The 15,514-nt window shown below is 47.2% G+C and overlaps 1 protein-coding gene across 1 annotated transcript in view; it reads right to left on the bottom strand.

Moving 5' to 3' along the window:
• LOC111721579 (vascular endothelial growth factor receptor kdr-like) overlaps positions 1–15,514 on the bottom strand; it is a 181,784-nt gene that overhangs the window by 38,122 nt on the left and 128,148 nt on the right. Inside the window, exons 13-19 of the mRNA XM_031944963.1 lie at positions 14,177–14,470; positions 12,228–12,374; positions 10,045–10,170; positions 7,970–8,076; positions 6,964–7,099; positions 6,035–6,139; positions 3,851–3,964 (exon numbers count right to left, since the gene is read on the bottom strand). Coding sequence (XP_031800823.1) covers positions 3,851–3,964; positions 6,035–6,139; positions 6,964–7,099; positions 7,970–8,076; positions 10,045–10,170; positions 12,228–12,374; positions 14,177–14,470 — 1,029 coding nt within the window. The remainder of the gene's footprint in view (positions 1–3,850; positions 3,965–6,034; positions 6,140–6,963; positions 7,100–7,969; positions 8,077–10,044; positions 10,171–12,227; positions 12,375–14,176; positions 14,471–15,514) is intronic.

Here is a 15,514-nt window from a genome sequence, read left to right as displayed (position 1 = left end):
TCCCCTTCATCAGTACAGAGCTGGATGGCCATATTGTCCCGGGGGGTATGGCTCAGGTATGACTGAACCACTGGGGTTCTTTCCAACTCTGAAGTTTTGTGAGGGTGAAGTAACCTCTGGAGAAGTGTACTTCGGGCCTAGAAGCTGGATAAAGGATGAGGGCTGGAAGTTGTCTCCATGGTACTCTCTCCCCACTGAGAGGCCTCCCCACCTAGCTCCTGGTCACCACTGCAACTAGTCTGTTTTTGCCAGGGGGGGATAAGGGAATGGGCCAGAGTATCTTGCTGAAGTTGATTTGAATCCTCAGGACCTGCCGATGTGGGCCTGCTCTGGCTTCTCTGAGCTGGGGATACCTACTCTAGAGTTCTCCTTCTCAAGCCGCAGGGTACAGGGCCCCACTAGGGAAGTGTGCCAGGCACATCACCAAGGACGCGTGGGCCCAGGATATGTCACTACTGATGGGAGGATGGTCTTCTTGAGCTGGCACAGTCAAGCTTCAGAACAGGAAAGAAGAGAGGCTGAAGGTGATTTTTCTGCTGTCTCAGTTCCCACTGCTCAGAGCAAAGATGCTCAGTGGTTAGGGAGAGATGCTGCTGTGGGTGTGTTGCCTGGATACAGCAGAGCCCCATTAGATGCATGCTCCTCACTGCCCAGATTTGTTATGGGCCAGAACTCTGAACTTGAAACAAGGGATTCTTACAAGGTGCTAAGTCAGTGGAACTGATGAGACAATGTTTATCTAGTTTAGCAGGGTTCCATATGATTGATTTAATCTTACAACAAATAATGGTCTCCCCTAGTCATATAATGATTGGCTTATACTCAGGGTAGCGCATATAAGCCGGGAGCCTCAGCCAGGATTGATTCAGGGAGAGATTCAAAGGGCAGAGAAGACAGGCGGGAGCTCAAGCTCTCGGAACCAAGGAGAGAGACAGGCCTCTAAGAAAGCTAACCGGACCCCAGGAAAGGAGGCAAGACTTTGAAGGAGACAATAAAGGATCTGGACTGTTCTTGTGGTGATTACTGAGCTGAAACGAAGGCTGTTCCCAGAGACCCCCAAACCCCCAAAAGAGAACATTACATAAATTGGGGGATATTTGGAGGGCTATTATTTCACCTGCAAGTATAATATCTTTTAGTCACAATGACACATCTGTGCAGGAGCTTCCCTTCCTTGTGGCCTCTCATGACCAGGATGTCCTCAGCCTCCTACAACAGCCTCCATGATGGATGGATGTGGGACCTGCTATTGAGTCACCCAGCTACTCAAACATGGTCCTCAGGGACATCCTTTAGAATCCATTTTCTTTACACTTGAGAAAAACTCCACAGTGGAACTCTTATCCACCCCCAGCTCATCTGCCATAGGCAGAGATGACTCAGGACTGTGAGTCAGCGAACCCTGGGAATAGCCGCTCCCCCAGGACACTGGTCTGGCTGAAAGTCTGACCCTCCACAGGCAATGAGCAAGGGGGGCAATGCCTGATGAGACCGTTTCTCAGCCTGCCCTTTCCAATCATCTTACATCTTATCTCCTGCTCCCATTCTTCCTCCAACAAGGTCCTACATCATCTCTTGACTCCCTCTGCCTAGACACTGGACTAGACTGCCTTCTTGGCCCCTCTGCTTAGAATGCACTCCTTCCTCACCTCAGCCTCCTAGCTTCCTTGGCTGTCTTCAAGTCAAAGCTCAAATCCCACTTTTTACAGGAAATCCTACAGGAAGGCCCCCCCTTCATCCTAAGGCTTCCTCTCTGTTGATTACTTCCTGTTGCTCCCACGTATGGCATGTTTTTACATAATTGTCTGCAGGTCATCTCTTCCGCTTGACTGTGGACACCTTTAAAGTTGTCTCTGGCCTCTTTTTGTATCCCCAGTATTGAGCACAGGGTCTGGTACAGTGAAGCACATTGAACATAATGTAGGCATGGGGAAGAGGAACTAGGACAGAAAGGAGATGGGTTAGTCATTGGGAGGCTGTTACAATAGTTCAGGTGAGAAAAGCTGGAGGATTCAGGCAGGATGGGGACTTGGATTGGAGAGATATTCGGGAGGCTGAATCAACAAGACTTGGCGGCTGGCTGGACACCGGAGGTGAGAGTGAGGAAACAAGAGGCAAGGGTGAGTGCAAGGTTTCCGGCATGGATGACTAGAAGGGGGGGGGGTGCCTTCCACAAAAATGGCCATGTTTGGAACAAAGAGGAGAGCTTGAACTGCTTGTGAGCACAAAGGCAGAGGCCGGCGGTGCCACAGGCCAGAGTCTAAGGGGAGAGACAGGCACAGAGCTCATGGAGACTGCAGACCAGACCAGGGAGAGGACGAAGGGGAAGGGCCCCAGTCTTGGGATGCTGCCATCCTCTGCAGAAGGGGCAGATCAGGAGTCACAAAAAGGAAGCTTAGGAGAGGGTGGGGGTGGAAGGGACAGGAAAAGGCAGGTCACAGAGACTAGGGAGGGTGAGGGTGGCCATGAGGTGGGGACCATGGAGGCTAGATGAAGCCAACATTGAGGGCCTTGAGGAGCAGCAGAAAGTAGACTTCAAGAGGATGGCGAGGCACTGGAGGCAGGGCCAGCAAAGGTTCAGCCTTTCTCTGTCTCTGTCTCTTATTGCCTGTCTCCCCTCCACAAGACAGGCCTTTGAGTACCTGAACACGATTATCATGTCCCATCTTCCCCCACCCCCATCCCTGAGCCTTTTCTTCTCTTCAGGCTAAATATTTTCAAATCCCTCATTTTACAGATAGGCTGAGGTCTAGACAAATGAAGTTACAAGTCCAAAGGTCCACACAAACACCAAGTGACAGGCTAGAATTCAAGCCCTTGTCCTCTAATCCCAACCCTGTCACTCTTTCCATCACACTATGGCTATGACAGTGGATAAAACCTTCAAAAATGTGGGTGGTTACAAGGCTCTTTCCTCCCAACAACCCTAAAAAGCAGCCCAGCAGACTGGTATCCCCAGTTTATAGTCTAAGAAACTGAGGCTAGAAAGATGACGAGGCTCACACTGTTAGTGGCAGGGAGGGGACATCCTCATCATCCTCATCATGGGCATTTCTTTAGGGCTAATTGACACACACGACTTCACTGGCCCCCAAGGCAACCCTAACAGGCAAACTCTAGATATCACCCCCATTTTATAGATGAGGTAACTGAAGCTAGTAAGTGTCCAAGGTGGAAGTCAAACTCAAATTTCTTCTGACCTCAAGCTCATCATACTAACCCTGACAACACACTGTTGGGAAATTAGCTTTCTTCCTACAAGTCTACTATTTCTTCCAACACGCTGCCTCTTCTATCAAGATAGCAATTAATAAACCTTTAGTGAGAGATTATGATGTGCCAGGCACTGGGGACACAAAGGTGAAGAAGGAGCCATTTCTTAGGCACGTAGAACTTCTTTTCATCTCTGTAGACGTAACGAGAGGCAGGAGAATAGAGTTCTATAGACTAAGCCTATGATTTTGAAGATGACTATCCATGGCCCTACCTCTTAATCATTTTGATGCTTTATGCTGGGCATGACATGGTTCATTTGGGGGGTGCATTGGAAAGGAGCAAGGAATCCTGTTTTGAATGGGAGGTTATCTTGGAAGGGACAGTGGCTCTTAGGGATCATAGGATCATAGCGTTCAAACTTAATGAGTCATATAGATCAATTGCCTCCCTTTACATAGAAGGAAACTAAGGCAGACTTACTCAGGGTCACCCAGATAATAAATAAGTGGCAGAGCTGTAAGCTGAAGTCAGGCCCTCTAACTTCCAACCAAGCACTCCTGGCCCTAGAACTTGGTCGTCCATCATACTTTGCGGTTGAGAGGGAGGGATATGTCTCCACTCTCGGAACTCTTACCTCCAGGTTTGGTGCAGGCTCCCAGCAGGTTGACCACATTCAGGTGGTGGCCAATGTGGATGAGGATCTTGAGCTCTGACATCAGGGCCTTGCACTCATTGGACGTTGCACATTCTGCAAAAAGGCCCCCGAACAGCCATGATTAGCAAAAGGGATGTTTGTTTGTCTGGGCTGCTGGGGGATGGGGGAGCATCTCAGATCCTGTTTACAGACCAACTGAGGATGCCAGCAGGAAGGGCCTGAACACAAACATCTGATGATTAGTGGTTGTACTCAGAAAACAATACCATAAACAGATAGTGACTTGGGGCCCACTGGCCTGACAGTGATAGGAGCTCAGATTGTATCCTGGGCCTCAAGTCCTTTTCCTCTTTCCTTCCTTAGAATGCCTCCGTGATGGCTTCCTCTGTGCTTAACCCTTTCAGGTCAGGAGAGAGGTTAGAAGAGGTCATCAAATACATGGCCTTTATAGTTTGGGAAAACCAATTAATTACACCCCCCCAAGAGAGCCACCAATCTAAATAAGTCCCTTTCCCAATGTCAGAAGATACTGGTTGCAAGACCACCAGGGAAGGGGCTTCTGCCACCCAAGCGGAAGGGTTTGCAGTGGCCCTTGATGCTAAGGAACCATGGGAAGAGGGATTTCTTTCTCCGGTTTTTAAATGTTGCTTTAAAACCAACAGATGGAGTAAGGATACGAGATTAATATCGTCTCTTAGCTCAATATTGCGCTTATCCATTTCAGCTGGTCCTTATATCAAAATTTGGATATGTTTTAACATTCTATATGCTAAGAAGCCACTACTCCACAGAGCAAGAACTAGGGCTGGCAGGGGAACCTTAGAACAAGCAAGGTCAGAACTGGAGAGAGGTGCTCTTAAATATCATCTAAGCCCCACCCTCGGCCCCTCATTTCAGAGAAGAAGAAGTTGAGGTCCCAGAGGAGTAAAGTCACTTGTCCCAAGCCCTGCTGCTGGTTAGTGCAGAACAGAACGTAGAACTGAGGTCAACTGCCTTGGGGGGGGGGGTGGAACTCTCCGTCTCCAACCATTCAGGCTTGCCTCCTCCCCTGCTCTGCCCAAAGCAGACCATTGTAGCTGCTTCCCGTGTTTTGCTGAAGAGCACTTTGATGGGGCAAAAAGGAAATGTTGCATGTGCTCAATTCCATCCCAGTCTCACTGGCCTGAAAGCCAGAGTCGGCATCGAAAAGAAGCCTGGATGTTGTTGGGGTGCACCTTTTCCTAGGCTCCCCTACTGCAAGGAGTGAGCAATTCTTCTCACTTCCTTCATTTGTGGGTTTTGGGCTCCCTGCAGGAAAGTGCTTTGGGATGCGCTGCCTGACTGGGCTTTTAAACAACACAATGGATGCCTTTTCTGGGCTGTGGGCTGTAGGGAGTTTGGGGGGGAGGGAGGAAGGGGAGGAGGAAAGGAGAGGGGGAGGGAGGAAAAGGGAGGGGAAGGGAGGAAGCTTCCAGTGGAGGCTGAATGACTCTTTTGTCAGTGTTTATGCAGAGGAACTTCTTGACCCGGTAAGGGATGGAAACTTCCAGCTCCAAGATGGATTCACTAATATCTCTGAATCAAACCCAGATTGCCTCTCTCGTTTGGACAACGGTCACTTCTCTTGCTGGGGTGTAAGCTTTAAAGTGACTCCATGGGGGGCCTGTTTGTCCTGCTTTGTCAGCTGACATCCATAGGGCCAACAGCATAACAATTGTCATGGTAATAACAATAATAACATTTATAGAACACCTACTATGTGCCAGGCATTACACCAGGCACTTTGCAATCACTAACTTATTTGATCCTCACGATATGACACTGGAAAGTATATACTAGTGTTATCTTCATTTTAAAATTGGAGGAACTAAGGCAGACAGAGGTAAAGTGACTTGCCTAGAGTCCACAGGGATAAAGTATCTGAGGCAGCTTTTGAACTTGGGTCTTCCCGACTCGGGCCTGGAGCTCTATGCACTGTAATGCCGAACAATCCCCTGCTTTGGCTAACGCAGGGTCCTGCACGCAGCAGGAAATTAGAACGGAAGGCGAGCCTGTTCCCACCAGTAGTGTGAGCATAAAGATGTTTGGCCCCTCAGTTCTCTACCTTCCAAAGTTCTTGTAGCCCACTCGTGCCCAGCCTCCTCAGCAAGGGTCCCCCTGGGGAGTAGCCAAGGAAAACATTACCTTTCAGCATTTTCACAGCCACGGTTTTGCAGGTTGAAGATCTGTCGATGCCAAAGGCGGATGCCTCCACCACCTTCCCAAAGGCACCGTGACCCAGGGTCTTCCCTTCAGGGGCAAGAGGGGAGAATGAGCAGCAGGAAGCGGGGAAGCTCCAAGGGAGCAGCGATCATTGGCACATTACAACAGCAGCCCCATCCATGCAGCCCAGACACCAAGCAGATGTAGAAACTACCTGAGCAGACAGCCGGGGGTCAGAAAGAGTCCCCCTGAGGCTTTAAATGGCAGGGGCACATCTCAGGAATTTAGAGACCTCTAGAGCCGAGGGCGGCTGGCCCAATCTCCCCATTTTACAGAAGAAGAAAGTGAGGCCAAGAGAACCACAGGTAACAGAAGTAGGACTTGAATTCAGATCTTCTCATTCTCAAGCCACTGAAATGTCACATTTTACAAAAGAAACTGAAGCCCAGGGGGAAAGGGGCGCACTTAAGGTCACAGAGCAAGTCAGCAGAAGAGACGGGACTTTACCCCGGGGAACTTCCTCTCCATAGCCTAAAGATCATGGCACATCTAGAGAGTAAGCCTGGCCTCCAGTGTTCTCCAGATATGAGAAAGCACTCCAGCCATCCTCAGCCCAAGCCTGGGCTTGGCTATATTTGAGAGGTCTCATTTCGGGGATGCTTGTCTGATATGAGCCTAAGTTTCCTCGGCTGCAAAACGAGAACAGGAACGAATACTCACAGTCCTTCCCTCAGAGGGAGGTAAGCGACAGGTCTCTGGTAAATGGGAAGGGCTCTCGGCCAAGGACACACAACACAGATTCGTCCCCACTCAAGGGTGCCACCAGATACTTAGCTCCTTCCTCCTTTGCCCCCCCTCTGGACTCCTTAACAAGAGGCTGGGAGGGGAAGAGAAGAGGATGGGTAGCTTACCCAGCCTTAAGCGATCTCTGGGGAATTCCCATTTGTTGCTATCGTAAGGCACTTGGTCACATTGCTGGTCAAGAGGCACCTCTTCAGGGTCCATGATGATGGAGAGATAACCTGTTTTGATGTCAGGGGCATCCGGCTGCAAGGCAAGAAAGAAAACCAGGTCACTCCTGTTCCCTCTCCCTTCACTAGTGGCTTGGCGGGCCGAAGCCAAACGGTGTCCTAGCCGTGGTGGGAAGGAGTTAGCTCTGCCGGCCTGTGTTCTTAAAGTCTTCAAAGGTCTCATCCCATTCTGATATTCTGTGTTCTAAGGTCCCTCCTATCTCTGACATTCTAGGTACTAAAACCCTGGCTGTTTTAATACACCGTGTTCTAGGTCCCTCTTACTTGAAGATTCTGTATTCTAAGAGCTGTCCAGTTCTGAAATTCTGGGGTTTTCCCATCTCCAAGGAGATTGGCGATGTTATTGAAGGCATTCTTTGCTAGTCCCTGCCTGCTTTCTGAAGCCCCGTGCGGTATAGTCTTTCCTCAAACCCAAAACGATGCTCAGTAAGTGAGTTGACTGGCTGAGCTCTGACCCTCTTTACTGTTGGCTAAAATTTTTCTTTTATGGGATCCTTAACACAGCAAGAGGGATTTACAAACTGTTCTTGCCCTTGGGAGGGAAAAAGAGTCGGGGGAAACATCATTTACCACTTGGTGAAAGATTTGAGCCATCCAACCCACATGTTAGAAAAGAGTAGCAGCGAATAGTCATAAAACTGACTGTGTTTATGACATTTACAAAGCCCATCTCATCTGGTCCTCATATAGCCCTGGGAGGCTGGAAGTGAACAAGGATAAAATTACTTTCCCGGGGTCACACCGCTAGAGTATGAGGCAGGTCCCGGACCAGATGTCTCTCTCCCAAGCAGTCTTCCAACCCACCTTCTGCCAAAGCTCTTTCAGGGGTCTCTGGCAACATACACCCGGTTGCCTCAACTCTGCCCTTTCAGTGCTTCCTTCATACCTTTCTGAGTTTTCGGATGACCAGGGTCAAGAGGAGCCAGAAGAGGGTGGCTGCCAGGCCAGTACAAACCAGGATGATGACCTCAACGCTGGAACGCTCCTCCGAACCTATGAATGGGGCAGCAGCAAAGGAGTGGATAAAAGCCACAAATTCAGGCTAGCGCAGATGGGACCAAAATGTAGCCTTCTGAAAGCTACCTGGGTGCCACATGTCTACCAGTAGTCCCGGGTGCCAACCCTGGATGTTGACGTGTACATATGGGTGGGTGTGAGAATATGGCAGTGAATTGATATTTACTGAGTGTCAGCTTGGCTTTTTATGTCAAATGACAGGAACTTCAGAGAAGACAACTCCTGTCTGGAAGGCGGGATGATGAGAGGATTCAGAACCACAAGGGACCTGGAGGTTCGTTGAGTCTAATTTCCTCATTTCACTGAGGAGAAAATAGAGACCCTCAGATCCTAAGGGAAGGCCCTTGCCCAAGGCCACACACCTAAGGGAAGAATTAAGACTAGAACTCAGCATTTAATCAAGTAAAGTAAACTGGTGGGCAAAACGAATTGGTCAAAGAGAAGCGACTAATCTCAGAGAGAGAGTAGATGGGCTGGGACTTGTGGAGAAAAGAAATTGGGTGGGACTGTCAAGTGACCACAATATGGTAAAAATAATCTGCAAATTTAAAAAGCTTAAAAAACAAGGCTAATAGGATGGCAAGGAACTGGAAACCATGTAGATGCCCCTCAACTGGGGAATGGTTGAATAATGTGAATGTCATGGAATATTATTTTTCTGTAAGAAACAATCAGCAGGATGATTTCAGAGAGGCCTGGAGAGACTCACAGGAACTGATGCTGAGTGAAGTAAATCAATTGAGAGAATATTATACATAGTAAGAACAAGATTATGTGATGATCAACTCTGATGTGGCTCTTTTCCACAACGAGGTGATTCAAGGCAATTCCAGTAGACTTGGGTTGGAAAGTGCCAGCCACATGCAGAGAGAGAACTATGGAGACGGAATGTGGATCAAAGGATAGGATTTTCAACTTTTTTGTTGTTTGTTTGTTTGGGGTTTTTTTCTTTCTTGTGTTTTTTTCCCTTTTGATCTGATTTTTCTTGCACAGCATGATGAAAATGGAAATACGTTTAGAAGAATTGCACATGTTTAATCTATACTGGATTGTTTGCCGTCTTGGGGAGAAAAAAGGAAGGGAGAGGGGGACCAAAATTTGGAACCCAAAGGTGAATGTTGAAAACTCTCTTGGCATGTATTTGGAAAAATCAGGAAAAATAAAACACTATTTAAAAAAAACAAACCAAGGCTCAAAATCTCAACTGACATGGAGAACAGGATGAATTTTGTTTGGATTCTGATCATAGACGAGTGACTGTTGTCTAGATCCCAGCTGAGAACTTGTCTCGCTCTCAATTCTGCCTCAATTCCCCTAAGCAGGGAATCACAAACTGGCTATAACCTTTACTGATCACTCATCCAATAGCTTCCGGAGCTCATAAACGATTCATTGGAGGACGACAACTGCTTTCTCTTACCACAACAGACAATAGTCATAATGAAGGAAGGAGAATAGCAGTTGAGATATCCAGAAGTTCATAGGAGGCAGATCCAAGAAAGTGCCAGTATATAAAACCCAGAGTCTCCAATCTCTAGAACAAAGGCTCAAAGTTTAGGTAACAGGCAAGAGTAATGAGAGGTGCAAATGCAAAGAGGCAAATTTGACTTCACAGATGTTACTGCAACTGTGTGTGTGCATGTGAGCCATGTTCTCGTCACAGGTTCCACACCTCCCCTCCCCCAAATGTATGATTTTTTTTTGCATTCATCCATTCTGTTTTGCATTCATTCATTCATTCTGTGACTTTGCATTTATTCATCCTGTGATTCATCCAGTTAAATGTCCCTATTTTATTCCTAAATTACTATTCCTAAATTTCAAAATTCCTAGAAGTCCTGTTTCAGAAGGAGGCAAAGGTAGGGATTCATGCTACGTAACTGAATGCTGGGAATTCCAAGTGAGTCCATGTGAGGTTCTTGTAGGCCCGAGGTACCAACTCACCTGCCACGGTAATAAAGGCTGAGGTACTGACTTGTCCTATTTCATTGGTGGCTTCGCACTGGTAGGTGCCTTCATCATTCTTCTTAGCTCGTTCGATAACCAGGGTGTCGTTCTCCAAGGAGATGCCTGTAACAAGCATTGGCCCCTTAGTGATAGAACAGCCGGATGGGAGCTCCTTGGTACCAGGAGCTCAACTCTTCCCGAGGGACTCTACCAAAGTGGAGATTCCACCACCAGAGAAGGACATTCCCAGGCCAATGAGGCTTTAGTGAATTTTTTCCTCTCTCCATTGCCAACCCCTGACCATCAGTCCTCTCACAGAGCTAGATTTCTGTTTCCCGATCTAGCTGCAAAGGGAAGAGGCCAACAGCGACCCGAGGGCTTGAGGACCTCCCCCAGGCTGCTAATATATTCACTGCCCCCTTGGCATCCATCATGATAATGCCACTAACCAACCCGACAGATGACCTTCATGGGCCTTAGACCTTAATCACCTTTCAGAGTAGGCAGGGAAGGATTCTTAGCTCTACTCGACAGATAATCCTACCATCTCCCTGAACCACAGAGGCCAGCTAGTCCAATTCCCTCCTTTTACAGAGGAGGAAACTGAGGCCCCAGAGAGGCTATAGGCCTTACCCAAAGACACTTAACACTTTATCATTCTCTAGGATCCTAGGTGGCGCTGCAATGGATAGCACTCTAGACCTGGAGTCAGAAAGAACCGAGTTCAAATGTGGCCTCAGATACTTACTAGAAGTGTGACCCTGGGCAAGTCACTTCAGCCTGTTTGTCTCAATTTCCTCCTAGGTAAAATGAGCTGGAGATGATAATGGCAAACCATTTTAGCATCTCTGCCAGGAAAACCTCTAAATGGGGTCACAAAGAGTGGAAGCCAACTGAAAAATGACTGAACACCATCACCATCTCTCTATTCTACTTATCACCTAAAATTGTATGCTGTCATCATCTCTGTGTCTTTTTTTCCTGACAGGCTTTCTAATTTATACTCCATGAAGATGAGATCTGGTCTTATCTGACCTTCTATGTCCCCCAGGGCCTGTATGCCATTGGTGCTTAATAAATGCTTGCTGCTTGAACATCTGCTATCCAAACACAGCCCTCTGACGTTCTCTTATAGAGGGAGGCCCAAATGCTTTCCTCAGCTATTAGTCCTCTCCCCCACTAAATGTTCTCTGGATTGACTCCATATACATCTTGTACTGACTTAGCCCTATCCATATGCTTCTTCCCAGCAGAATGTAATAATAATAATCAGCATTCATAATGTCTTAAGGCTTGTAAGGCATTTTACATGCATTATCTCATTTGAACTTCTCAACAGTCCTGGGAGGTATGTGCTATTCTTGTTCTCATTTTACAGATGAAAAAGGTCAGATCAACTGTGGTTGTGTCTTGTCAAGAGTCAATACATCTAAAAAGTGTCTGAGGCAGTATTTGAACTCCGATCTTACTGATTTCAGGCCTAGTACTCTAAAGGCTGTCTCTGTAGATCGGCCGTTTTGTGGGCAGTGTCTTGCACACAGCAGGTACCCAACAAATGTTTTTTGACAGACTGAATGAATCGAGGGCCCCTCAACCAGAGGACGCCCACTATGGAAAAGAGCCAATGGAATTCCCCAGATGGCAATCCTGCTATTTATGTACAAGCTGTCGTTCCCATTAGAAGGCAAACTTCTTGAGGGCAGAGGCTATTTCCTTTCTGTCACCATATCCCTAAGGGCCTAGCACAGTCTGGGCACATACAGTGAGTGTTTTAATAAATGCTTATTGCCCGAGTGATTACAATAGAGCTGGATCCCAATGCCAAGTTCCCCTGGAAGGGACTGATGGGTAACCTGGGTTGGGATCTGCTAGAAGTTGTTTTGCAGAGCCGGAGCGTCCAAATGAGCAGAGCTGCAAATTGTGCAGCAAACTGGAGCCAGAGAATTTAAGCTGAGCTCTTACAGGCCCTGAGTATTAGAAAGAGGCAGCCAGGCGAAGGGGTGACCTGGAAATGCTCGAAAAGGAGCATTTGTGAAGTGAGGCATCCTGGTATTTAACCTCTAGGAAAACAGAGGGGGAGTTTCACAGTTGAAAACTCCCTAAGGCAGGCTATGCAAACAGGGCCTCCTTCAGACAAATGGGCTGCCTTGGTGGCCACGTGTGAAGCCCTGTGGCCGCACCTGAGGCTGGCAGGATGGCATTTCCGTTCTTCAGCCAAGTGATGCCAGGTGTCGGAGTGCCCCCCACTTTACACTGTAGCACAATCTTGCCACTGCTGTTCACGTCCAGGTCTGTGAGGTTCTCTATGACATAAGGGGCAACTTTTTCTGCAAAGAGAGGGAACAAACATGGATTATTAGTATATTATCATTATCAGGGCAAGTGGGTACCCAGTGGGCCTGGAAACAGGAAGAACCGAGTTCAAGTGTGGCTTCAGACACCTACTAGCTGTGTGACCCCAGGCAAATCCCGTTAACTCTGTGTGCCTCAGTTTCTCCAACTGTAAAATGGAGATAATAATAGTACCTATCTTCCATGGTTACTGCGAGGATTAAATGAGGTAACATTTGTAAAGTGATTAGGTCAGTGTCTGACATGCAATAGGTGCTATATAAATGTTAGCTGTAACTAATTACTAGTGATAATTCATCATTAATAATCATCATTAATAACAATAGCAGCTAGCACTTAAATACTGTTTTAAGTTTTGCAAAACACCTTATGAATATTATTTCATTTTATTCTTGCATATTATCCCTCTTTTATAGTGGAGGAAACTGAGGCAGGAAGTGGTAAAGTGACTTGTTCAGGGTCATACCGCTAACATGCATGGGAGGCCACATTTTCAGGCCTTCCTGACTCCATACTCGGCATCCTCTGTCCTGAGGTACTCCCTAGCTGCTGACATTCGAGATATCTTCCAATCCATCCTCATCTCAAGATCCAGATACTCTTTGCCATTTGCTCTAGCAGGCTCGTTCAGTCAGACTCATGAAATCCACAGCTGGAAAGGACTTCAGAGGCTTCAATCTAGTTCAATGCCACCCTTTGACAGAAAGGGAAACTGAGGCCCAGAGAAGGGTAGGAACTCCAGGATCATATGTAGGATCATGGATCTAGAGCTGGGAGAGATTCAGAAGCTGTCTGGTCCAATCCACTTATTTTACAGATGAGGAGCTCGAGACCCAAAGGGATGTGGTTATTGCCCTGGATTATAGAACCAGCAAGTAACAGAACTGGAATTGAAAGCCAGTTCCTGCGACTTGCCTATTAGTTCAATGAGCAGTACCCGTATTACCCGGCAAGGGAAGTCATGTTCTTCAATCAGTTTGAAATTCCCAGTGTACTCCTTCAAATCATGCCAACATTTCGGAAAAATCTACCCCGAGTCCCCGTGAATGGCAACTGACAATCGTGTTGTCGACTAACGCTGGAGTGAGGAGCAGGGAGCATTGTTCAATGTTTGGGCTTTAATGCTTGGAGTATAAGCTTAAGGAAATGATAATAATAATAATAGCATTTATATAACGCTTCAAGGTTTACCAGGTTTATATATAGTGTTTTGCAAAGTATGTATATAGTGTTGAAAAGATTCAAATAGATTTGAATCTTTACAACAACCCTGTGTCATACATTTTATTATTATTAAATTAGATTATTATATAAATTTGTTATATTAATATAATCTTAAATTAGAATGAGTTTCTTGAGAGCAAGAACTCATAATTTTCTATTTGTCCCCAGTGCTTTGCATATAGTGAAAGTTTAATAAAGTTCACTTATTCATTATCCCCATTTTACAGATGAAGAAACTGAGACCAAGAGGATAAGTTAGTGCTAAACTAGGAAGTGTCTGAGACAGGATTCGAATACAGGTTTTCCCGACCCCACATCCAAAAGGATTTTTAAAGTTTACATAGTCTTCCTCTACCCCATTTTACAGATGAGGGAACTGAGGGAACTGAATTCCAAAAAGACCGGGAGATCCCAAGACTAAACCGCAAATCACTGGTTGGGCCAGAACCCAAGGCCAAGTCTTCTGACTCCCAATCCCAGACTCCTTTGAGAAGTGGGCACTCTCTCTCCTTGAGGCAGGCTGCCCGGGGATCAAATTGCCCTGGCCTCTTACCTCTGGTGAAGAGCCTTGTGGTCCTTTCCAGTATGACCGTGGTGTTCCTCTGGCTCAAGGCTTTGCATGAGTAGCGCCCTTCTTGATGGCGGGACACATTTCTGATCGTCAAAGTCAAAGAAATGGAGTATTTTCTCACTTGTGTCTCAGTGCATGAGGTAGGAATCCTTTCCCCAGACGGATTGAACCAAGCTAGGTCATCGTAGATGTAGCGAGCTGCTCTGCAGGTGAGCTGTGCATCATGGCCCTCGATCGCCAGGATTTGAGGTTGGGTTTCCACATGCCCGGGCACATCTGGAAGGAGGGAGAAACGTTATTTATTGGCAACCAGAACCTGTCCCCGAACAATAATGCCCTTCTCCGGTGGCCCCAAACAAGACTCATTTTGATGACCTCCAGTGAGGGAGAGCAGTTTTTTCCTGCTATCGAGCCTCAAGTAGCCTCCTTGTCTGTGACCCGTTAGTCCTAGGGCTGCCTTCTAGGGGCCAAGCAGAGGACATAAAAGCTTTCCTCCATATGACAGTCCTCCAAAGATTTGAAGACAGCTATCACATTATCCTGTCTTCCACAGGTGAAGGAATCCTTGTGTGGCCCCAATTGTGGCTTCTCCACCCTGGATACTCCACTCTGGATCCTTTCCTTGTCCTTCCTAAAATGTGGCAGCCACAACAAAATAGAATGCTCCAGATGAGATGTGACTGGAGCACAGGGGAGAAAGGCTATTTAGTTTTTGATAGTCCCTATCAACATTGTTGTAGGATTAGTAGCCCCTGGAAGATCCTCATGGCCTTCCCCATACCACTCTCTTCACCCTCACCCTGTCCTCTTTGAGCCCCATCACTCTTCGGGGCCATGGAGGACCAGCCTCAGCCGAGCCTCACAACCACCTCCTCGTCCCTGCAGCCACTTGGCTCCCAGAATGGGATGAGACTCTGGGAGAAGCAGGAAAACTGGTCACTGGTGGCCCCCAAGAAAAGATCTAGGATTAGTGAATGTGAGGTTCTTCTAAAAAGTTGTAGTCCATAGCCTCTGAGGATGGAGCTGGAATAGACTTCGGTTTCCTCATCTATCACATAGAAAGAAGAATCCCTTTCCTCAAAGGGTGATTGTCCCTTCTAACATCAGGTGACCTAAGGCACACAAAAGGCTCAAGCCATCAATAAGCCCAAGGAGCCTACGAGTACCGGGATACCAGCACTCCATCTCCGCACATCTCTCTGGGACGACGCATGTGATCTTGGACAAGTCAGCCAATTTCTTGGACCCGTTTCTTCAAGTGCAACATGGTGTCTTTAACTCCCAAGATCTGTGCCTAGTCCCAGATGTTACAACTGCGAA

Source organism: Sarcophilus harrisii, chromosome X (assembly GCF_902635505.1).
Source record: "Sarcophilus harrisii chromosome X, mSarHar1.11, whole genome shotgun sequence".
NCBI lineage: Eukaryota > Metazoa > Chordata > Mammalia > Dasyuromorphia > Dasyuridae > Sarcophilus > Sarcophilus harrisii.
The sequence above is the reverse complement of the archived record's forward strand: the minus strand, read 5'-3'. Positions and strand labels throughout refer to the sequence as shown.